Here is a 25,950-nt window from a genome sequence, read left to right as displayed (position 1 = left end):
TTAGTTCCTTTTAGGCCTAATGCTGCTTCTTTTGTCCTCTACAACGCACAGCATGTTGAGATATGCCAAGTTGTCAGCTAACAGCTCTTCGACAGTCACCTAGTATAGGTATTTGGTATTTGCGAAATACCTAGTATAGCATTTTATGCCAGTTTGACAGGCATAAAGAACTATTTAATTCCTGCCAAACTGGGTAGTCTTTGCCAGTTTTCACAGGTTCAACTAAAGAAATAGGAGCATATTGTGTGGTTATGTGACAAGCTGCTGGTGACAATGTGCCTAAAATTTCTTTTCCTACATTCCCTGGGTCAGCGCTTAACTTTGGTGCCTTTAGTCAGCTTGAATGATTCACGGGTCAGTGTTTAGTAGCTTAAATAACAAAAATCCCCTGAAAACATTCAGCTACTGGACTGAAACTTTTTGAAAATCAACTATAAAAGGAAAAGTACAACAACAGTAACTTTATATAAGGTTGAGTGTTTAAAAGTGTTTTTATGTTCATTTACATGATGCAAAAAAAGGATATGCACACATGTAATTTTAGCATACTGCCACTTTGTGTAATGGTTTAATTACTTGAGGTGGGAATGTGGGTGCAAGCACAAGCAGTGACACTATGTTGTTTATTGTGATAATGTTGACACTCTTCATTGTGCTAACATTAAAAATAAGAGCATTGCTTGATGATGTGTTGTAGTGCTCTCACCAAGATTACTAAACTATTTATTGACAGGTATTGCGTAACGGCCACATGATATTCTTTCCATTTAGTAAAAAAGGCTATCTATTGCAATCTCCTGGAAAGTGTGCAGACAGAATGAAATGTATATCATTTATGATAAGATAGTTATTTTTCTGATACAACACAAAGTAGAAGAAAAATACTCAGTATAAAACGGAGTAATTGCTAGAAAAACACAATTATTTCCAGAGACATATGCTTAAAATAACACCCAGAAACAAATAGCCTTACATGTTTAGTAATGTAACATATATGCAATGAGCATTTAGTTATAATGAGCACAAGTGACAGTTGACATTTACAGAAATACATCCTTTTGCTGAGGAGAAAATGAAGAACTATAAAATGAGGAGAGACGCAAAGGGAAGACAAAGTGAGAAAGAAGCGGACAGAGATATAAGCTGAGAGGAAAAATTCGGGGGATGTGCGAGCTCGGCAAGGTAGGGGGGAGGGAGGAGGATGAAGTGGAGGAGAGCAAAATGACATACTCAGAAGCAGTGAGGCAAAAGTCTCATGTGATCTAGAGTAGATTTAGAAGGCGAAGTGCTGTGGGGGAGATAAGCAGCACGGGAAACTGCTCAGATCACAGGTTTGTAACATAGGGCCAGAGATGTAGCCTCAGTACAAAAAGGAGGATTCACATAGTGGGTCCATGTTAGATAGCAGCTTAGCCCTCCTCTCTAGTCACACACACACAGAGAGAAAAAATATATTCAGTAAATATTCAGTTGCTTCCCATGTGCCCAGTGCTAAAGACTTCCCTATAGGGTTGTGTGCGTGAGTTCCATTTAAAGGAGCCATTCACTCTGATTTAATGATAGAGCTCCAGAAAAATCTTTATCACCCAAAAAACCTGAGCAAAATCATTGTCTGCTCATTCACATTGATATAATTAATCTCTTCACAATCTTTCACATAAAAACACACTGGAAAAGCATTAAATGAATAGAGAATTAGTTCAAGCATATAATATATTTAAACAGTGTCAAATACTTGTCATCCTGTTGCCTTGAAAAGCTAAAGCATAGTAATTACATCATTCCAGTTGCTGAACCAACAAGTCAGCAAGGAACTGATGTCTGACAGTTCAGAAGGCAAAAAGAAGAGAAAATCTGCTGTGTGTGATTGAGAAGAGAAAGTGAGGATGAGAAGGGAAAAAGATCAAGTTTAATATACAATCTCAGTTCCAATAACTTTGAGATTCTGTGTAGAATGTCAAAATCTTATAAAATACATATTTTAAAAATAGCCAATTGAGGCATTTTACTATTTTATGAAAAAGATTGACTCATTTTTAAATTGATGGGAAGCAATATGTCTCAAAAAGGGGCAAAGAAAGCCTGAAAAAGTCAGTTGTACTAATGAAAACAGGTGGGGGAACATTTTTGAACCAAACAGGTTAATTAGCACAAGATCAGTAACATGACTGGGTAGAAAAAGAACATCCTAAAGAGGCAGAGTTTCTCTAATATGAAGATGGACAGAGGTTCATCATCTGCAAAGAACTTCATACACAAATTGTGGAGAATAATGTTTCTCAACATGACATTGTGAAATTTAGAATATCTCATCATCTACAGGGCATAATATGATGATTTAAAATGAAAACAAATCATTGAAAACGTACAATTTTGTCACAGAAATCACTGCACGGGATCAGGAAAACTTCCACAAATTATTATTTGTGAACTCCATTTATCGTGCTATTCCCAGTTACAGGTTAAAGCTCTCCCATGAAAAGAAGAAGCCATGTGTAAACATGGTCCAGAAACATCATCCTCTCTGGGCCAGAGCTCATTTAAAAGGGAGTGAGGCAAAATGGAAACTGGTATCTGGTCAAACGAATCACAATCTGAACTTTTTTCTTTTCTTTTTCTTTTAGAAAACACTGACGCCGAAGGAACCATGTGGCTTGTTATTAGCTCTCAGATCAAAAGCCCACAACTCTGATTCTATGTGGGTGGACCAGTGCTTATGGAATTGGCAGCTTGCACATCTGGAAAGGCATGATCAGTGCTGAAAGGTACACACAAGTTTTAGAGCAGCACATGCTCCCACTCAGCATCCAGCAAGACCTTCGGGGATAGTCTTACATATTTCAATAAGAAAACACTAAACTGCGTACTGCGTTGAGAAAATGGCTTCATAGTAGATATAGGTTTGAGTAAATATTGAGATAATACTTCTATCTACATTTTAGACACACAAAAACAACAAGATGTTTATCTAAACTCTTCTGAAAAGCAAGTGGTAACATGCCGCTAAAGCAGCAACTACGGCATAAGCCATTTATTTTATCCAGCATTGACTGGGAGCTTCTCATTTCCCTCTGACAGATGGAGGGGACCAACCATAAAGCAGTAGAAAAAAATCATTAAGTCAGCCAAAGCCCTGCAGAGTTGTTTTAATTGTGTGCTCTGGTGCTGTAGGCATAGCTCACCTGATTGCTGCTATAACTAACTGCCTTCACAGAGACAGACTAGATCTTCAGTGGACATTTAGAAAGTGATTTGTGTTCAGAAGGTTCCTTGGGGGGGGGGGGAGGACAATGTGGAGAGACAGAGTGACTGGGAATGAGGAGACAGATCATTGCGAGTGAGCAGATTGGATACTCTCCACTGGAGAGAACCTTGTCCAGCAGGAGAGGCTCAAGCACCTGGCTAATGCTTTCACGGCTCATAATTTACAGCAGGCCTTCCACTGCGTTTGGTTAGCATTGTTAATGTGAAACCCTACAGAGGTCTATGCCTATGGTCTCGACCTTTGAGTGTGCTTCAGACATACCACTTATTCAAAGCATTAATCAATAGCCTTTCAACAGCTATGTTGCTGTGCCTGTGTATCAATCATTGAATAAAGCTGAGCAACGGGGGAACGTGAGCACACACACAAAGTGCTGGATTATAAACCATCAGGGAAGCATTTATTTGGTGTGCACACACTGAACTATATGAGGAATGCACATATACACACACTCTACCAGGTACAAATTACCCAAGGTGAGATAGGCTGAAAGACGAAGCCAGGCACAAACAAAGAAATAAAACCTAAAGTGCTGCGTTGACAGGTTGGTGAGGACTTACTTTTCCCTGTCTTATGCATAAAGGCCTACCGAATTCTGTTGCAGAAGACAGTCTGTCAGCACTCCCAATCTAACTGACATAGAAGCTAGTAAATCAATCCACTTAAAACAAGCTTTACTTTAAGCTCCTAATGACCGCAATGTTCCAGGTAACTATGCCATCAGACCTTAATGCGTCACAGTCTGAATGCTGCAGAACTTTACCTACAGCAGCAAAAAATAAATAAATTAAAAAAATAGAAAACAACCGTTAACACTAGTTTGCCCTTATCAAAGATTATTTTTCTCATCAGTGTCAGCTGGCAGGTTAATAATCCATGTTTATTTTGAATTATAGTTTAATTTGAATTACATTTATATAATTCAATTATGTATGACTTCTTGGCCTCCTTCTGAGTCAGAGTATTATCAGCCCACCCAACCTTGTAGATGAGCATGTCTATAGAGGGTATATTGTATGCAAATCCACTAGGCATCTTAGGCCACCGTAAATTATGTCTTTTCATTTTGCATCTTCCTCTGGAAGTGGTTAATCTTGTCAAAAGAGACTCTTAATAAACTCAGAGGAAAGCCCTGTTTCTCCCACAGACAGACACAAATGTGATTTACAGCAGCGATGATATGCAGCATCTACCCTGCAGCTCTAATATATATTTATACATAAAACTCAGTGATCAGTCAAGCACAGAGAAGAGCATCATGGAGCTGGGAGACGCCGTGTTAGAAATGATACCTCTTTGCAGAATATTCATGACATGAGAACAATAACGCAAAGAAAGCCATCATTAACACAGTTATAAATGTTCATGAAATTGTGACCTCAAACCCTTTGTGCATATCATCAACTGCTTAAATATTGATCAGAATATTGGGGAAGATGAATGTGATGTGACCACAGACACAAATGTGTCTTCTGGTGTTCTTGTCCACTTTCTCCAGCGTTTTACACCTATTGCCCCTGTCTGGCACTATAGCCTAAACTGCTCTTTGGTGTGTGAAGTTACAGGTTGGAGGCAGCTACATCAACAGCCGTGTCAAGGAGACTTACGTGTACTCTTCCTGGGTGAAGATTGGGATGCGAGAAGGCTGGAGGACTGTGATCTCCACCAAAGTGCTGTTAGACTTCACTGGCTCCCCATTGTCATAGGCTATCACAAAGAGCTGCAATGGAGCAAGAGAAAACATGTGAACAAAAGACGCATGCAAATGCAAGCACTAAATTAATACATTTTTTTAGCCTCAACGTCTGCTCTCTGCACAAATAATTCCTTTTTTGGGGATTGCCAGTCATTTTTGCAAACATGTTCGGCATCCTAATAAAGACACAACGGCAAATCTGCTGTGGCGAGCAGGCTGCAAAGCTCCCAGAGAGTGAGAATGAATGTATTGATCTACATTCATAGACTGTGGAGAAAGGAGCTCGGGAAAGGGGGGGAAGGGAGGGTGGGGCTGAAAGAGAATGAACATAAAAATGTTTTTTCTTTTTTTTTAAAAAGTGTAAGTAAAAGAAAGAAAGACAGATTAGGGCACAATATCCTGCAGCGCATGCTCAAGTGTTCACACCCACAAGCCTATGTAAAGTCACTGGAAATTGTTAAAAATAGCTCTATGTAAAATGCCTGGGAGGGGATTTGTTTTATCTAGAAAACTCTATATTATTTGTCACAGAGACAAGTTAGTTAAAAAATGTTATTTGATTTTAAAGTATCATTTTAAAAAAGTCTACACACATTTCTAACCCACTAAAATTTAGTGGAACTTGTATCACTTTTAAACAAGACAGACAGACAAAAGACAGCACTATGACTATGATGATTTTATCATTATACCATTATAATCAATTGTCAGTTCCACTGCTGCAATCACGTCATGATTGCATGTTATATCACGTCATTACTAACTCTACGTGTCAAATTATTGCGAATTTTTTAAGCCAATAAATATCTTTTTAAATAGATTTTATGTTTTTTTATCAGCCAAATAAAGTGCTACTTTATTGAGTAGAGTATTAAAGCAGAATTACGTCAGTCATGAATTACAATCACTGACTATTTTCCCAGTTATATACTGTCCTGTAATAAGCATAAACATCATACAGATGTTACAATAACACATACCACCAACCTAAACATAATTCAGCTTTAACTCCTTTAAAAACTTAAACAGCATATCTTTTTTTCTGCCTCATCTCTGCAACCATTAAGTGACACTGACACTTTAAGCAAAGGCACCTCATCACCACCTCTGCTGACATAATGGCTGTCACTCACGTTAAAGGTGACACTGGGCTCTTCATTGAGGTTGACCTTAGTGATAATTCTTCCCGTTTCTGCTTCCACATCAAAAATACTCCCACTGTATGGCGATCTGTTCAGATCCACTCTGTAGCGAACCAAACTGGCCGGAGTACCCTGGAGGAAGGAGAAAGAAGAGCACGAACAATATCAATGCAATAACAATCCAGTTATCTGGAGCCCACATTTTACATATTCAAATGAAAAGAAAAATGATGAAAACAGAGTACTTCAGGGTAATCTGATACAAAATGCAGTCAGGTCATAAAGGACAAGTAAAAGTACTTGCTTAGCAACATGACTTGTAAATGTTATATTTTGTTATTTTATTATGCAGAACTGCAGTGGCTTATGTTTAAAAAATTTGCTCCTGTCTCTATAATAAGAATTAAGAACTGAGAGCTTTTCCTCATAATTTGGTTCTCATCAGATACTCCTAAATAAAATCATTGTTATTCATTGGTTCAAATCTAGTAATCTAATTGGAAATAATATTAAGAAAAATTCATAAATTCATCTTTTTAGTCTCCAAGGTAACACACTTTGCATTCATTAATGCCAGCCTGGACTTTAATATGAACCTCTGATTAACATTAACCATGGTTGCTGATTACTAATCATCTCTATAGCTTATCTTATTCTAGTTCCCTCCCAGTGGACCTAAAATTGAGTCAGATTTTTAATAATCTTCTTGAAGCTGTCTTTCTTTGGCTGAACAGCTTTTGCTCCTCGGGGACTGGGTAAAACCTGGGACTAGAGAGAGGTAAAGCTTGTAGTAGCAGTGTATCTCTTGGGAGGCTTACTAACAAAAATGTGTCTCTTAGAGGTTACAAAACCATCTGAGTGAATTCACTAAGGGGATAAAAAAAAAATCCAATCTCTAAAAGCTCTCCAGATTGTTTTCTGACATTTAATTGAAAAGATGTCAGACCAGGACCACCAATTACGGAAAAAAAAAATATCCCCCACTAACTTCAGCAGTAAGACCTCTGCAGTGATGGCAGCAGCTTTGCTCTGGTATTGCCAATATCTGTTTTTGTGCCCATAATTTCTCATTTGAAGTGTCTAATTTAATATCAAGACCATATTGTTATAAATAAACAGAAATGGAAAAAATAAGACCATAATGCAATAAAGAAATAAATAGAAATAAAAATAAAAACCCAGACAGCAAAACTATTAACTGGAAAAGAGTGCTTTTCTTTATATCCTCATATTCCCTGAGAAACTAGAAATTAAAAGCAATTGGTGCTCTACATAACTCAGGAGAGATGTATAAAAATATGTAAACTGTTGAGTGTTGTTACAGGAATATTTGTCCTTGTCTGCCGTGTCCACAGAAACGTTCAGCTGCACAACCACTTGGTCTTGTATGACATTCTACACATGGGATATGAATTTTTTATAGACACCGCCTGAGTGAACTCACTGTCGTTAACATTGCAAACAGGCGCCCAAAATGTCATGCATGACAAGCAATGCTCAAATGCAGTAAGAGAGGGGGGGGGGGGGGGGGGGAACAAAAATCACCCTCGCTGTTTAACAAGTGAAGAAAATGCAATTAAAAATAAGATGTGTGGGTGTTTATTTCTAATTCTCTTCAACATAAAAATAGCAAATTCATTAAAACTGATCAATCTCAGAAGCCCTGAGAGGCACTGAACAATGCTTCAGAGACAGGCAACACAAAAGCAAGCCTTGATCTGAGAGTGTAATAAAGTCAACACGTCAATACGACTTATTTTGTTAGTTTTGGGAAATTACAAATGACTCATTTGACTTGTAAGTGACTAAAAGGTTACTGAAGAAATGGGAATCGCTAAAAGAAGAAAACCTCCTCTGCCGTGATCAACCCAATCACAGAAGAAAGAAAAAACAACAGACTCAAAAATAACAGACTGTTTAAATCTTCCCCTGAAGAATAAAAGGTTTATACGGGAACATTTGTCTCCATGGTGATCTCCTCTCTCGTTCAGGGTGATATTAACACTGACGTTATGGGGTTGAGTGGTGTGCAGAAAATGCAGTTACTTTTTAAAACCCATTAGTATCATTTCTGCTAAGAAGCAGGTGGACAGGTATTATGCTAGCTTTACAACAAAGTACAAAATGTCCTCTACAAAAAAAATAATAAAAAGAAAAACTCATTCAGGAGAAATGCATTAAAACCTTCACAAAACACACTCATTGCTTACATGTGTCATATTGACATGACAATTCTGTTTCTTTATTATGCGGGCAGGCTTTTGCTAGCCTGCTTAACAGAGAGGGACATTTGTTGGCATGTTTAAAATCACTAGACTCTTTCCACCTAACAGGTGTGTCCATGACAGAAACTGGGTTAGTCAGCCCTTGTTGGTAAATCCAACACTTCTTTCCGCTAAAATATTTTCCCATGTCACTCCATGCCTTTGTGGGACGATATGGATGATTTCCGAATTGTGTTTTAGTGCTGCGAGATCTTTGTCAGTTAGAATAGTCACCATGAAAGAAAAAACAAGACCTCATTTTACAAATGATGATACACAGGGTTTGGATTTTAGGAGTTCACTATCAACTAACTGATGGACAGGTGTACCTCCTGAGAGACAGAAACCCAGGATGTGGGAGTGTTTTCTCTGGGAGGAAAGGTAAGATGTGCACTAGTCTCTGTGACATTCTTGAGATGCTCAACCACCTGCAGCTGGCACTGACAGGAATCAGTATCTCTGTGTTTACATGCTGCAAGAATGCAAGATTCTTCAGACCTGGTGAGATCCGACTAGCGGCTGTGCTATTAATAAGAAGCATCAAGTTTGCTTTCCGAAAAACATCCACAGCTGGACACGACTAGCACATGGTGAGGAGGTCGCTAGGAAATTCAGATTTCTATTTTTGACTCTGAAAATCAATAATCAAATTTGATCATTGAAGTAATTTGATAATGTTGCTTTAAATATAAAAATCACACATAAAAGCCAAGAGGAATAAACCAGTGCAGTCGAGAACACTGCTGGGTGACCAAGTCCAATAAAATATGAAGATTTTCTCAGCTAAATAATACTAAGACAAGAATTCATAAAAACTGTACTATCTACACATTTCCAGTCTCCCCCGGTTGTCACAATTTCTTTTCTGCATGGAGTAATGTTCCTTGGATTTCAGACTATATTAAGACAGCTCCCAACAGATCCTGCTCAGATAGTGAGGCAAAGGAGTTTGAGGAAATCTGACACTCTGAGGCAAGTGAATGACTCATACAAATGGAGATGCACACCTTGCAGTTAGAGTTGGTTTGGAATAAACTTTCACACAGCACTGCAACTCTAATAAGAGCACTGAGGTCCTGAAAACATCTTTTAAATGCATCATGTGAAATGACATTCTGACAGAAACATGTAGGTCTGAAATCATCAATCAGAGCCCCCCACCCCCCTTTCATCTCTTTCTCCACTGTTGCATATCTTAATCATAACATGTGCACAGCATTTTTCAAATAGTACTCACTGGTGGGTCTTGGTCCTCAGCATAAACTGTGGTAATGACTGTTCCTTTCTCTGCATTAGGTGCCACCATGCCTTTATACAGGTCTTGCTTAAAAATGGGGGAGAAGTCATTCATGTCCTGAAATGAAACACAGATCAGTTAATATATTAGTGCCATTGTTTACCTAAACATTGCAGTTCATATGTTAAAGCAAATCAGGTATCAGTAAAAAAAATTATTTACTTCTTACTACTTGTATTAATAGAGTAAAGCAGAAGGGAGTAGAAAGGGTCAAATGAATTCAGCAATATTCTATCACCACTATGTTTTCTAATGCTGTTTGCATGGTGAATTAATAATATGGTAGATTTTGCAGTTGCTGCTCTACTTGACTTCAGTTAACACAACAGTAATTCAGAATGCCCCCTGGCAGAGCAAGTAAGTCCCCCAAAGAAACTCTAGTTTGTAGCCTTGTTAACATATGCATTTGGTGTTTTTTTCCTACGCTAGAAGACATATCATTAGCAAACAAACAGCCAAGTCCATGGCACTTTTGCTTTTGCCTTAGAAGTGCTGAAACACAGATTAACTCAGTCAGGATTTCATACATAAGAAAGCTAAAGAGTCTTTTCAACTTACTTACTAGAGCCAGCAATACAGAGGAGAGGCTCATCTAACATTAGCAAAGTATTATTATGTATTTGATAACAGAGTAATATCTGCTCACTATGCAGACCTCTCAGCTCAGTTACTTAACTTAATACCTTCATTTAAGAACAGTAACGCCCAACAGTGCCCAATAGTGTGTATTACGCTATTCCTAATAGCGAACAGAATACATCCACGTGCAACATAAAGGCATGTGAAAATAGCACAGCAGCTGTCTGAAAATTTAATGTTTCATTAGTAATTAAACTAATACAATGGATAGGTTTTTTCTTGTTTTTCTCTGTGCCAGAATGTTTGATCTGAAGCGAAAATCTCATCCAAGTGTGTTCACTTCACAGATAAACAAACACAGTTTATGCTATACTCAGTCATTTCATTAGGAACACATATTCAACTGCTTTAAACCTCACAAAAACCAGCTGGTTACATGGCAGCAGCTGCATTTAGGCATATAGACATGTTCAAGATGACCTGTTTAAGTCCAAAATGAGCATCAGAAGTGGGAAGATTATGGCATAGTTGGTTCTATCAGACAACACTTACTGCCACTAACTGCATAACCATCTCTAGGGTTTATAGAGAAGGTTCAAAAGAGAGGAAAATATCAAGTAAGCAGCAGTTCTTTGGGTGAAAAGGTTTGGTTGATGTGAAAGCTCAGAGCAAAGTGGCCAGACTACAGGTTTAAACTCAAATAACCACTTGTTACAACTAAGGTATGCAGAAAAGCATCTGTGATGGATTGTGGGCTTTTAATACTGGAGTGGTACCTGATCTGGGCTTTTATAGTTAAAGAACAGGAGACCAAGGCTTCAATTCACACACGCTCACTGAAATTGGACAATTGAAGATTGGAAAAACAATGCTGCTTTGTTTTTATTTGAATGATAGGGTCATTTTCCCTGGATAACACAAGGATCGATTTGTCTTGCCATGTGTCAAAAATTCATTATACTGGTGGCGATGGGAATATGTTCTCAAAACCTCACTGTACCTATCTAGTGATGGCTGCTTCCAGCAGAAAAACAGACCATGAAACAAAGCTAAAATCATCTCAAACTGGTTTCTTTAACATGACAATTAGTTCACTCTAGACAAATGACCTCCTCAGTCACCAGATTTCAAAGCAAGAGCACACCTTTGAGATGCGATGATTTGATCCATCATCACGTCTCAAAGGTACACGAGCAGGAGATTCACATTATAGACGTGCAGCCTGTGAAATGTCATCATGCATGTCATTCTGGACTAAACATCCCTGAGGAATGTTTTCAAAACTTTTTCAAAACTCTTGAAGAATTAAAGCAGTTTGGAAGGCAAAAGAAAGTCCAGCCTCTAACTAATTAATGAAATAGCCAGTACCTTTTATTAGATAACATTACAGGACCTGCTAACAGTGGATAGGTACAAAACATTTACTGTCACTAACAAATGATGAGAATAACAGATGATGGCAAAATTTAGTTTAATAACAATAATATTTAATCAGATCATTATGTAAATGTGTATGTGGATGCTTGAGCTTTCAGGCTAGTATCTGTGTTCCAACGTTTACAAATTTTAAAAAGAGAAAACTATTTTATCAGCATTCAGTTAATAATTGCTCCCTAGAACACGTGAGAGTGTCATCATAACAGCACAGCTTTAATCACCTTCTCCTAGTTAACAATGCACAGCAAAGCTCTACCATGTTTGAGTCTGCAAAGAAAGAAAATCTTGTCAACTATGCAAACCTTGCTTTGCTGTGTGAAAATGAAAAACTCAGTAAGCCATTCACATATCTCTCAGGAATAGCTTAACTCTATTATAACTACTGGAGCCTGATGTTTCCTTCTCCTGAATTTTCTCTTTACTTTCCACTGTTTTGGCTGAGCCATGGGCAACAGTATGTGTTCTATAAGCTCAGTGGTGGAGGGCAGTCTCCCTTTGATCTATACACAGGTTTAGTGTTTCCTAGCAGAAAATCTATGATACAGCCCTTGCTTTGAACAACAAAGTCTGATCCTTGTGCTGCAAGTGTTCACAAGGAAGCCGTGTCTGCACATATGTATGTGCTACATGTACGTGTAGAGTACATATGAGACTTTTGCCACACACACGCATACAAACACGTGCATTTATGAAGTTAAAGACAAAAGGAAAAACTTTGGGAGACTCAAAACAGCAGCACAAGCAAAGCAGTTAATCCATCACAGCAAAGTATATGATAAAGGAGGCAATAACAAAACAATACAAGGGAAAAAAAATCAAACATAGATGACTTCAAATAACTCTCCGGAGGTGTTACACGGGGAAGGAAGTAAAATCAGTGGAATCAACTCTATCTCCATCCCTAGTTCCCTGGAAGCCTGTATGAATCCATTAGACTCATTCCAACTCATATCCGCCATTTGAAATAGCAGTCGCTGCTTTGATATCAGTAGCTGTGCAATGTTTATCCTATCAAACACCATTCCTGGGTGACAGCAAAAAGAATGCAACAAAGCTTTTCCTTATCAGAGGACAAAGTCACTCTACAGGTTGGCAGACCATGTGGTGAGCCTGCTGGAATAAGCTTAGGCACTTGCTCTCATTCTGTGGAATATCAAAGGCCTAATTCTACAGCCTTGGAGACAGTCACTGTGGGTGGACCGAATTCATACACAGAGATAAATGTGAACACATTTTGAAGAATAACTCAGAGTTAAAACGCACAACCATTAACACACGCATACACACATGAACAGTATCACAATACAAGGTGTCTAATCCTTTCGTTGGGATTCAGCTGTTAATCTCTTGAAAGGCTGGGAAGGGAACACGAGCTCCTGAAAAACCTGACATAATTGCTGTCACAAAGCTAATGAGTCATTCAAGTCAGGGATAGCACTGTGTGCCAGACAGAAACACATATCCATCAATTCTTTTTTTTCCCTACCGGTGATGCTGAGAGGACGAGCAGGTCAGGAGGCCAAAACGTGGTTTACAAAGGGAATACACTCAGCGTTTGCAATAAATGGCATTAAATTGAATTTAACATCACAAAGCAGTGCAGGTACAATACTGTAATGTGTCTCTATTCTCCAATCCCCTTTTGAATTGTGGCTTATGCAAGCTATTACTAATGTAAAACTATGCTAACAATTCACTACATATTCACTGCCAGTGCTGCGCATCCGGAGGGACAGTGCGGGTAGATGAAAGGAGAATAACACATAGGAGGGTTTGGTAGACAAGTTATCTGGAGGCTCCTACCGTGATGTGGACTGTGACAGAAGCTTGCCCAGGAGGCATGACCCCTCCTTGGTTGACAGCTTCTACCTGGAATGTGTAAGAAGCCCCCATGTTCATAGCTGCCAGGGACTCGAAGTCCAGGGTCTGCAGTACAGCTAACACCCCTGTTACAGGGTTCAGGGAAAACAGCTGCCTGGCTGATTCAGTCTTGATCCGATAAGTGACATTGGAGAAGAGATCTAAGTCTACCGCCTAGGAAGAGGAGAAGGAAAGGAAAGCATTAACACTGGAGAAAGTAAGGTGATGAAAGAGGAGAGAGGACGAGCCTAACATTATAATTTCAAAATCAGAACCTTTCATATAAGCTGGTAAGTATAGGCCATAGACAACGAATGGTGATGCCCCTTTTTTACAGTGTAGGAGCTACTTGCATCAGTCATTAATCAGACACTGATTAAATCACTATGGAGAACTCATTGCATTAAATCACAAATTGCAAAGTAGAGCGATGGCTGCTTCAATAGGAGATATATTAGATGCAGCATAATGCAGGACATGTTTTTCAGGGATTCATCAGCCTCTTACACAGTATTTCACTCATAAGCAAAAAGAAGACTTAAGAGTTATTACATTTGTAAAATAAGAGTAAACACAAAGTGCAGCTGAGGCTAACGGAAATCTTTGAGTATTAAGACCATGAATGTTTGTGACCTTGTTTCTCCCGCGCTTCCTGTTTTTCGCAAAAACAACAAAATGCCAACGCTGAGAGGAAGAGAAGAGTTGACATAAGGACACATTTTGCATTTGATGTTAAGGAAAAACACAACAACCACAACACAAAAAAACGTTTACACTTTATATTTATTATTTCTACCATAACCTTATGATATGTAGTCAACTAAAACTAATACAATTTAGATGCCATATATTATGACTAAAACTAAATCAGAATTTGCCATGAAATGAACTCTTGTTACTCTCATAGCATTGCTAACACCCTCAGAGCTGACAGAATTGAGAGTGCCAAGTGTGGTCTGCACTTAGACATTTTGTCTGCAATCCATCAAGCCATCGTATACAGCCATGCTCATCTGCACGAAAACACTAACACACACACTAAAGTAAGTTTAACTGTGGAAATACTCTGAGTAACAACATTTAAGATTATTGCTAAAGGGCCAATGTCTTGAAAATCTGAAAAAACAAAAATTCCTTTATGAACACTTTCAAAGTCGATAGGTTGCATCCTCAGGGGAAGACAGACATATGCACTGAGGAACCCACATACATAGCTATCTGATACAATATAGTTTATCTTAGTCACTTTTTCTTTCTTTCTTTCTTTTTGTGTGAGATTTAAAAAAAAAACTAAGACAGACTCTGTTCTGTTCTATCTCACCTGTGCTATTTAGGTATTTTGCCAACCACCCCTGGTGCGCTCAGAGTTAATGTGTTGTCTAGGAGATTAATGGTGTCACAGTGCCACTGTCACTCACACCCTTCGACCTCAGCCCCCACCTGCCCTTCTTCTCCCCCTCCCCCTCAAGCTTTATCCCCGTCTGGGAGATGTCACTCACAATATCCCAGCAATTACTCGCCCCTCTGCTCGCGTTTGCTCCTCGTGCACCGGGTTTTTCGACACTACACTTCAGCGCAAACAAATGCACTGCTGTTTGACAGGGTTGAAGCGATGCCAAAGACAGATTTCACCAATTGAAAAAAAAACAAAAAACGTTTTTTCTCAATTTCTTTCACAACAAACAATAAACATTCTATTAACATTGGTTGTGAAGGATCGAAAAACAATTCTCTTCTGAAGCCGGTTTGACGATTTGAGGAAGTTTTCAGTTTTACTCTAAAAAAAGCACAGAGAGCTGTCACCGCACTGCATAAAAGATTATATATGTTGCTGGCTGCATAATTGCCTCTTTCTGGAAGCATTTGACATTTTAAACTGCTAAATTGCGTTAAAAGCTCTTGAAGTTAAAAGATTCCAAAAGCCTTTTTAACACAAACACCTGTACCATGCATCAGGGGAAAGGAGACATTTGGTGAAAATCGCTTGGACATCAAGTTCTTACACTTAGCTGCAGGACTACAGTTCCCACAGGGCTGTTCTCAGGCACATTCACCACATAAGTCTGCTGGGAGAACACCGGGCTGTTGTCATCGATATCCGTGACCTGGACTGAGACAGTGAAAGAGGTCCGTCGCGGGTCTACTGCCCCATCCGAGGCTTCAACCACCAAGTCATACTGACTTCTTGACTCCCGATCAAGTGGCACTCGTGTGTAGATGCTTCCATTAGCGCTTATTGTAAACAAGTCGGGATGATTCACGATCCGGTAGCGCACCTGGCCATTAGCGCCTGCATCTGGATCTGTGGCCTGGGAAAAAAAATAAAATGATCAGAGGGCTCAGTTATGGGAAGATTAATGCTTATCTTTGTTTATTCAGTGCAGAAATGCAGAGAATCATAATATCTAGGCGGCACGCCCACATAAATTATATACTTGAATTAAGTCTTTTCTTTGACCTCAGCATGGGTTATTTGATCTCTGACACTTGCAGCCTTTGTTCTTGCTGATTTCAAACAATTAACATTAAACACCGCAAAACCCAAAGCGAGTTACCACATTTTAATGGTGGAAGCAGTTAATATTATGCTAAATGAGCCATCAATGAAACGCAATCAATACACTTCTTTTCATTCCTGAAGCTGCTTTAGAAAAACCTGTGGGAAACAACGAGAAACCATTTACATATATCAATAGTGCAAGAGAGAAATATTCATCAAATACATCATGTGAAGAGCTGATTATATAACTGAGATGCAGAGGTTTTCCCTTTTTTTAAAAAAAAAAAATTATTACAATAATTATCAGAGAACTAAAGACCCAAGGGAAAGCTACTGCGGTGCCATTATGATCATGCAGGGTTCAAATAAATACCACAGAGCCAATCATGGGTCATTACATATGCCCGTGTCTATAAAAGCAGCAGCTATATTTAAAAAAAAACAAAAAACCCAACTAAGTAAAGTATCTGAAATATTTACAGTCTGTGGAAATTGAGGGAGGAAACAGCTTTTTTCAGGGAACTGCAGAGTTGCATATGTACATTTAAAGTTACAGATGACAAAACATTACATTAAATTAGCATTTGGGATATTAATGGCTATGTATCTGTTTTCAAGACCCACTCCAACCTCAGCATTACATTATATGATCCAGATGATGAGTTTTCTTCACACTGAAGCAGTTTCTGTGGGGACACATTTGGACAGCATTTCTTAGTAATCTAACTTGCGAGTTTTAAATTGTGAGCTCGTGGGCAGGCTCTATATAGTGACTCTGAGAGCAATAGAAGATCCTGCAGGTACAGGTGGCTTCAGCACAAAAACAGCTTGAGCAGGTGGGTTTTAAAGAACAGGCCCACGCAGACCTCTAATATAGTACAAGGGAAATGAGTCTAGTTTGTGCTCTGCTGGTGTGGGTCTAGTAGATTTATTTATTTTTTTGTTGTTGTTCTGGATCATTAATGTTGAAACCTTCTATTGCACTTATTTTTTTCTGTTCTCTGTTCTCTACAGTATTTTTAAAAATAAATTCAAGCACTGATGTCTTCATCTCAACAAAATCTAAAGGGGTGTTTTTGAGGAGAGTAAAGAGCTGCATAGCATCTCTTTCAGATGTCTCAAACAATCAGACTCGCTTTATCAAGGAATCTGTGTGGTAAAAAATAAACTATGTTCAACAGCTTGTCCAATTAGCAACAATTTCTCATGATACCTCCATGATGTGTGCGACACAAGCGCTAATCTATCTGTCCTCCAGTCATTTGCGTGCTCAGATTATGACTCCCTGCTAAGAGCAAATAGAATGGGCTTATATGGTTAGGATTTGTAAGTCACAGAACAAACGGCTCTATTAGCACAACCGGCAAAGCTGTCAGTTGTGATAACCTGGTAAATCATCTTGAGTCTATATGAGTGTGTACAAAATAAGAACAGGTGGGAACCAGCTCCAATTACTCTAACGATAATCCGAAATGCTTTAAGGCTAGCAATAAGCTACTTAATAGCATTATGCATTCACACTGCAATCATCTCCACTGTTGGCAATTGCCTAAAGCTTTGTGGTTGGCTGGATTGTAACTTTCTTCCTACAGGTGAATTCAAAGTAGTACAGGAAAACCGAACCAATTTTATTGGTGGAAATCAGATTTGAATGTGAAATACTTCAGTTGAAACAAATAAGCCTTATGCCAGCAGTCAGCATCCCACCCTTCCCTCCTCTGTCACTTAGCACATTATGTGACAGTAAGCTGTGGGTTACTGATTTGATAGGAGAGCATTTGTTCCGATTCAAGACAGTTATAGACATGCACACAGTACAAGGCTCCTACAAAATCTCCACATCACAAGATGTTTTCTAGGTTTTCTGAAAGAAAGCTGCAAGTTACTAAACATTGGTTGGTGTGTCAGGATAGATGATGAAACATAGAGAAATGTTTAAGCGATGTATGTTAAGTGACAATGCCCTGGATGGTAAGATTTTTTTTTTGCCCTCCTTTTCCATTTTCTTTGCCAAGATGTCATGTGTCATCGCAGTGTATGAACTCAATGCAGCAGAGGTATCAAACTGCCAGAAGCTCAATTCATTTTCATCTAAGATAAACTCTGTTATTAAACACCAAGCTACCTATTATTTTTGTTCGATTTCTTTTGACCTCACATAGTTAAACAATGTTCTCCTGCATATTTCTATCTAATGTATTCATGCTTGCTGCTGCTTTACATTACTGATGATTCCAAGTGGCTAAAAAGGTTAATATCAAATGTGATGAAGGTATCTATTATTGTCCTCTTGTCAACTGGAATGCAAATGTAATTTTGCTGAAATGTGGTGATTTATATTTTAAGCTAAAAGCCCACAGTTATCATTATATACGCATTTGCACTTTTCCTGCAATAACAAATACTACTTTAGACACGACTCCTAATGTAATACAAAGAAGAGAAGAAAATTAACAATTGCGCTATCTGCGTTACAGACAGAGTTTATTTAGGCCCCTCATCCTGAAGGGCATGTTCGCCTCAAATAATGTTCAGTGAGCAAGATCTCCAAAAATGCAAATATATGCTCCTTGCACAGAAAATAAGTAAAATGTCACTCCTCCGTGACGGGATTAAACCAAGGAGATAAACGAGAAAAACCAAAGGGATTTCCTACACACAGGCTTAAGGTGGACATAGAAATAATACTTTAGGACTAACATTTTAGCCAATATTTAGACAACTATCTTAGGACTAAATTATAAATATCTGGAAGCTTTAATCCTTATGCAAGCTAAATGCAGACATTTCTCAATCAGAGAACTAGATGTCAATCCAGAAATGTATTCATGTAGTTTGCCATTAACAAACTGGAGCAGCGCTATATCATCTGTTCTATATCATCTAGCAGTGCAAGCCTGCAGAATTTAAAAGTGGTACTGGATTTCGAAGAATGTTGAAAAATGATTTAAGAATTGTATTTTAGCATACACTTGTTTAAAAATTTCACCTAAATTCCAAGTCTATGTTTTTATTTTTGGACTGCTATAGCAATAAGATTTTTTATTTATTCATTTATTTATTTATTTTTCATACAAGACCTTGATGGAGCCCCTCAATTCGTCCACTATATGAACCATTTTAAGTCCCTTCCTCTTTCCTTTTATTCAGGCTTCTTGTGATTGGTTGCCAGTTGTAAAAAAATAGATTTTCAGGACTTTGTAATATAAGATACTACACTATTGTGAGTAAGTACGTATAAAAGAACAGCAGGTCTCCTTTAATGATGAATCTTACTGCCTTTAGGGATTTTGCCTGATGGAGTGTAACATATGAGAAATGTGACCAAATATCACCAAAATGACTAAAATTAAAAACATCACATTATATAAGAATGACTATTCTTTTTTTCCCTGCAATTTCTGCAGCTTTAACAGTGTTGCACTCAACAAAATGCCCCCATACGCTCTCGATCAGTTACTATGGGCTAGTACAAGGGAAATCTGTGGTGTCTCTGTGTGCATGCGCATGGAGAGCAGGATTTTGTAGCGCTAAGTACTTTAATGTACTTTTCTTTTCAGTCACAAAGGCGCAGCCTCAACTCAAACTGGCATGAAGCCAGCTGAGGAGTCAGTGTGGTGGACTAAGCTTTAATCTAGCTGCTGGCTGCATTTGTGAGGAAATACTTGGGAGTAAGACTGAAGGGAGCTCTACTGCATCCAGACATCAAACTTCCTTCATATGTCCTTTTGCCGCATTTCACACGTCATAAACTCCAAACATTTAGCAGCAGTCCATTTCCGCACACACTAAAAATGTGAAGGGTTGCTTAATATGAAATGTGAATATCCTGACAAATGACAAATGTCACTGATCTGGCTATGCCTATTTACCTTTGGAGGCAAGATTCTTTTTTTGTATGAGCAATTACAAAAAACTGATATAACAAATTTTATGTATGTGGAGATTTTCTAAAGTGGTTGCTGGGTAAATCTGTAAACCTTTTCCTATCCATATGAGGCCATTGTTTAGAAACTGTTTAGAAATTGTCCATCTAATTCAAATTTATACTTTAGTCAAAAAACAAAACATGTAGAAGGCAGTGACTGAGAAAACCTCAGAATCTTTCATCTGTCAAGCGGCCGTGTTAACCAGTGTCTTGTATCAGTGTTCTTTTAAAATATGATGACATGCAACAATGAACAGAACACATCAGATTTACAAGGCAAGAACACAGGGACATTACACTTACCTTTACTCGTCCTACAAACAAGTTAGCCTCTTCTTCTCGCACAGAAAAATTTGAAGGTATGGTGAGGTCAAACTTCGGGTCATTATCATTGACATCAGTAACAACTATGTTCACAGTAGTTGTGGTTGTCTAAAGGAAAAACAGTCAAACAGAGAGCACAATAAAACTAATGTTATTCACTTCACAGTGAGTGTTCCCTTCATAAACAAAGATGACAAGCACAACTAAAAAGGCATTAAATGTGATATAATGTAATTTGAGTAAATACACTTTGACATGAATAATTCATAGGGTGACTGTTAAAAGCTGTGTCATGCTCAAGTAGACATTTTAAAAAGGATTAGGATTATAATCAGACAACTTTTTTGGAGACCTGACGATTAAAAATAATAATTATAGTTGGAAATACTTTCAAAATACATTTTGTTGTAGGTAAATAGAACCATTTAGCATTTATGAGTGGAACCATGAGCTCTCATTTAGATAAAAATTTAATACTTTGTACAATTCTAACAAGCTTATAATTATTTATGTATGTGTTTGGAATCAGCCACCTTTATTTTTCAGCATAGCCTGAAATCCCGTAACCAAGCTGTCTTGTCACTTAAAAAAAACAAACAAACAAAAAAACAAAAACAGTATCCAGGAATAGTTCTCCAAGCTTCTTAAAGGACAGTCAAAGCTCTTCTTTAAATGTTGGCTAACTAAATACTGATTTTACCCAAAAATTTCAAATTTGGATGAATTACTCCGTAGGAACTCTTATCATTGATTTTCAGTCCAGCTCTTATGTAATTTGGTATACCTCAGCCTTTTCTTCTTTATTCCCCTTCCTGAAGGATGGCTTCTTGCTACCCAGACAATTTCTGACTAAAAATTTCAGCTAAAAACGATGGGAACAAAGAGCCTAAAGACACCATTTAAAATTCTCAGTTTTATGCTTGAAAGAGTCATAGGTCAGTGGGAAGTTGCCCAAAAAAAAAACAAAACAAAAAGAAAAAAAATTCCTCTGAAAGTGACCAGGTAAGAAAAAGTTTGAATAACCTTTAGAAAGCCTGGAAAATTATTTTACCATTTTTTAAAAAATTACAAGAAAGTCTGGTCCTTGGAAGCCAAATGTCAAGAAATGAGAGGTGGTTCAAGACTTTTGCACAGTACTGTATGTTTCAGAAGCAGCTAAAATAAAATCACTTTCAACCAAGTCCAGCAAAAACATTAATTCACTCAGAAAATGATTCCTAGTGTAGGGGAAATGTTAAAAGCCAACCATAAAAAATTATTCTGCATAAAAAGCACAATCATTTGGAACAACTACTGTAAATTTAAGTGTTTCAAAATGTCAACTTTTGGTCAAACTATTATAATGCTTGTCAAAGGAGCTTGCAAAGAAAAGCGTCTGGACTTCTTTAAGTTACTTGAAGACGTTTCACCTCTCATCCGAGAAGCTTCTTCAGTTCTAAGGTCAAATGGTGGAGAGTCCCAGATATAAACCTAGTGGGAGTGTCCCCCCACAGAGGGACAAAAGGACCCCCTGATGATCCTCTAATCGCCTGAGCCAAGGTGTGGAACTGGGTGTGGGTCCCAATCAGCCAGAGTTTCGGGTGAGTTCATTGTGAAACCTGGCCCCACCTTATCATGCGAATTCCTGAGGTCAGATGGCCCAGGGTGTGAGTGGGCGTTAAGGCGTCTGGGAAGGGATCTCAAAACTGGATTATAGATGGCAGAGAGTTGGTGTCGTAAACCACCGCCTCTGTTCAAAGATGGTCGCTCACAGTGGACATAGATGGCTTCTTTCACTCCTCTTTCAAACCATCTGTCCTCTCTGTCCAAAATGTGAACATTGGCATCCTCGAAAGAGTGTCCTTTATCCTTAAGATGCAGATGGACAGCTGAGTCTTGTCCTGTGGAGGTGGCTCTTCTGTGTTGTGCCATGCGCTTGTGAAGTGGCTGTTTGGTTTCTCCAATGTAGAGGTCTGGGCATTCCTCGCTGCACTGTACAGCATACACCACATTGTTAAGTCTGTGTTTTGCCGTTTTGTCTTTCGGGTGAACCAGTTTTTGTCTGAGTGTGTTGCTGGGTCTGAAGTACACCGGGATGTCATGCTTGGAGAAAACCCTCCTGAGTTTCTCTGATACACCGGCTACATAGGGGATGACAATGTTGTTGCGTCTGTCCTTCTTATCCTCCCTCGCTGGTGTCTGATCTTCTTTTCTGTGCCTCTTTGCTGACTTTAAGAACGCCCATTTAGGATAGCCGCACGTTTTGAGTGCTTCCTTTACATGTGTGTGTTCCTTCTTTTTCCCTTCAGGCTTAGAGGGAACATGTTCTGCCCGGTGGTGTAGGGTCCTAATTACTCCAAGTTTGTGTTCCAGAGGGTGATGGGAGTCAAACAGGAGGTACTGGTCCGTGTGTGTGGGCTTCCGGTAAACTTCGATGTTGAGGTTGCCATTCTCTTCAATGTGCACAGCGCAATCCAGGAAAGGCAAACAGTCGTCCTTTGTGTCTTCCCTGGTGAACTTGATGTTTTTATCCACAGCGTTGATGTGCGCAGTGAAGGATTCCACTTCTTGTGTCTTGATTTTGACCCAGGTGTCGTCTACATATCTGTACCAGTGGCTGGGTACTCTTCCTTTGAAAGAGCCAAGAGCCTTCCTTTCCACTTCCTCCATGTAAAGGTTGGCTACAATAGGTGACACGGGGGAGCCCATGGCACAGCCATGTTTTTGTCTGTAATAGCCTTCGTTGTATTTGAAATATGTAGTGGTGAGGCAGAGGTCTAACAGTGTGCAAATCTGATCGGGTGTGAAGTTGGTCCTGTCCTCCAAGGAGTTGTCTTCTTGTAGTCGTTTTCTGACAGTCTCCACTGCCTCCGTGGTGGGTATGCACGTGAAGAGAGAGACTACATCAAAGGACACCATGGTTTCATCTGGATCCAGGGTAAGTTTCTGGACCTTGTCAGTGAAGTCGGTGGAGTTCTTGATGTGGTGTGGGGTGTTCCCCACGAGAGGAGCAAGGATGGTAGCAAGGTGTTTTGCAATGTTATAAGTGGCTGAGTTTATGCTACTGACTATGGGTCTCAGTAGCATAAACTCAGCCACTTATAACATTGCAAAATCAACTGCGCACATCAACGCTGTGGATAAAAACATCAAGTTCACCAGGGAAGACACAAAGGACGACTGTTTGCCTTTCCTGGATTGCGCTGTGCACATTGAAGAGAATGGCAACCTCAACATCGAAGTTTACCGGAAGCCCACACACACGGACCAGTACCTCCTGTTTGACTCCCATCACCCTCTGGAACACAAACTTGGAGTAATTAGGACCCTACACCACCGGGCAGAACATGTTCCCTCTAAGCCTGAAGGGAAAAAGAAGGAACACACACATGTAAAGGAAGCACTCAAAACGTGTGGCTATCCTAAATGGGCGTTCTTAAAGTCAGCAAAGAGGCACAGAAAAGAAGATCAGACACCAGCGAGGGAGGATAAGAAGGACAGACGCAACAACATTGTCATCCCCTATGTAGCCGGTGTATCAGAGAAACTCAGGAGGGTTTTCTCCAAGCATGACATCCCGGTGTACTTCAGACCCAGCAACACACTCAGACAAAAACTGGTTCACCCGAAAGACAAAACGCCAAAACACAGACTTAACAATGTGGTGTACAGTGCAGCGAGGAATGCCCAGACCTCTACATTGGAGAGACCAAACAGCCACTTCACAAGCGCATGGCACAACACAGAAGAGCCACCTCCACAGGACAAGACTCAGCTGTCCATCTGCATCTTAAGGATAAAGGACACTCTTTCGAGGATGCCAATGTTCACATTTTGGACAGAGAGGACAGATGGTTTGAAAGAGGAGTGAAAGAAGCCATCTATGTCCACTGTGAGCGACCATCTTTGAACAGAGGCGGTGGTTTACGACACCAACTCTCTGCCATCTATAATCCAGTTTTGAGATCCCTTCCCAGACGCCTTAACGCCCACTCACACCCTGGGCCATCTGACCTCAGGAATTCGCATGATAAGGTGGGGCCAGGTTTCACAATGAACTCACCCGAAACTCTGGCTGATTGGGACCCACACCCAGTTCCACACCTTGGCTCAGGCGATTAGAGGATCATCAGGGGGTCCTTTTGTCTCTCTGTGGGGGGACACTCCCACTAGGTTTATATCTGGGACTCTCCACCATTTGACCTTAGAACTGAAGAAGCTTCTCGGATGAGAGGTGAAACGTCTTCAAGTAACTTAAAGAAGTCCAGACGCTTTTCTTTGCAAGCTCCTTTGACTACGACGACCTGGATGACTGAGAACCTTCACAGACATATTATAATGCTTTGTAGCTGTGACAAAGAAACTCACATGCACCAAGTAAATGTGATGGAATTTAAAAAATATTCTATTATATAAATGCCTTTAAACACTTTGGGTGCATACTGTATGTGCATACTGATAACGGGATTCTCAGTAATATTCAGTAACGTAAAGGCAGTCACACACACCAGCTTTCCATACTGTAAGTGATGAGGGACAATAATTAAACTCAGTACACCAATGTGTGCAAATGCACATAAGCAACTTGTCTGTATACAACACATAGAGAACTTCTTCATTCCGTCTTGGGAAAGATGCACTGTTAGTAGTTATTAAGAGAAAATTGTACAAGGTTGGAAGCTAAAAGCATGAAACTAGATCCATCACATCTTTCTTCCTCACTCATTTACAAGGCCAGTGTGGGCCACTGTGCTGCTGTTAACCTTCAAACAATGACACAGCACACACACCTTTAGCACTTCTATAAATCAACATAGAAAATTGGCTGGATATACACAATCTATAATCTCTCAGTGCCCTGGGAGGAGCATGTATGCAAATAATTGTGTAAATGGTCTCCTTGGGGGGGAAGAAGGATAGGAAGGCTGTGGGAGGAGTTGGGCCTTGCAAAAGAAAAACTTCCTGGGAGACAGCTGTTTGGAGCTGCCCCGGCAGATGAGACATTCAGCGGCACATTTCACAAAGAAAATGACCTACTTAATGTCACCTTCATCTCACCGTCCTTTGGGAAAACCTCCACCATTGTTGTTTCTTTGTACTACCTTCTGAGACATACATAATCGGCCTTTTCATGGAATTTCACACTGCAACTTATCACGAAAACCTGCCTCTGTTGCTATACCACTACTGAAAGTAGGAAGTTAAAGGAGGCAGTGTTGTGATAGGCTGTGCGTAGTTTTCATTTTGCAGAAGACCTGAAGCCAATTAGTGTCTTCATTCTGGCGTGGGTGTCCTTATCAAAGCCAAAACCCCCTACCACCATGGACACGAGTATGATTAATGAGCAGCTATTATAGATGGAGCTCTGTGATGCCTCGTGTTATGTCCTAATAGTCTAAAAGATCCAGAGGTGGGTGATGTTCCTTTTTTTTGTTTTTTTAAATGACCATCCAAGCCAAAAGCCATTGGACTGATATAATAAGCTTGTTAGGAGTCATGTACTCTTTCCTATGCTCTTCCCAGCATACCGTTTTTTGGGACACATGTCTGTCTGGCAGTGTTTGATCTAAGCCTGTCCAGTTGAGATCACTTTTAAATTTACCACAAAGATGGGCCCAATTTTTTTCATCCACGAGTACAAGAAAGAGTTAATACCGTGAAGGAAAATGCGTGCGTGCA

The 25,950-nt window shown here is 39.4% G+C and overlaps 1 protein-coding gene across 1 annotated transcript in view; it reads right to left on the bottom strand.

Moving 5' to 3' along the window:
* LOC146505497 (protocadherin-15-like) overlaps positions 1-25,950 on the bottom strand; it is a 174,783-nt gene that overhangs the window by 47,674 nt on the left and 101,159 nt on the right. The window contains exons 19-24 of the mRNA XM_085181679.1: positions 20,272-20,400; positions 15,544-15,849; positions 13,484-13,714; positions 9,605-9,721; positions 6,095-6,235; positions 4,873-4,985 (exon numbers count right to left, since the gene is read on the bottom strand). Coding sequence (XP_085037805.1) covers positions 4,873-4,985; positions 6,095-6,235; positions 9,605-9,721; positions 13,484-13,714; positions 15,544-15,849; positions 20,272-20,400 — 1,037 coding nt within the window. The remainder of the gene's footprint in view (positions 1-4,872; positions 4,986-6,094; positions 6,236-9,604; positions 9,722-13,483; positions 13,715-15,543; positions 15,850-20,271; positions 20,401-25,950) is intronic.

Source organism: Neolamprologus multifasciatus, chromosome 13 (genome assembly GCF_963576455.1).
Source record: "Neolamprologus multifasciatus chromosome 13, fNeoMul1.2, whole genome shotgun sequence".
NCBI lineage: Eukaryota > Metazoa > Chordata > Actinopteri > Cichliformes > Cichlidae > Neolamprologus > Neolamprologus multifasciatus.
Note: the sequence above shows the minus strand (reverse complement) of the source record. Positions and strands in the feature narration are given on the sequence as shown.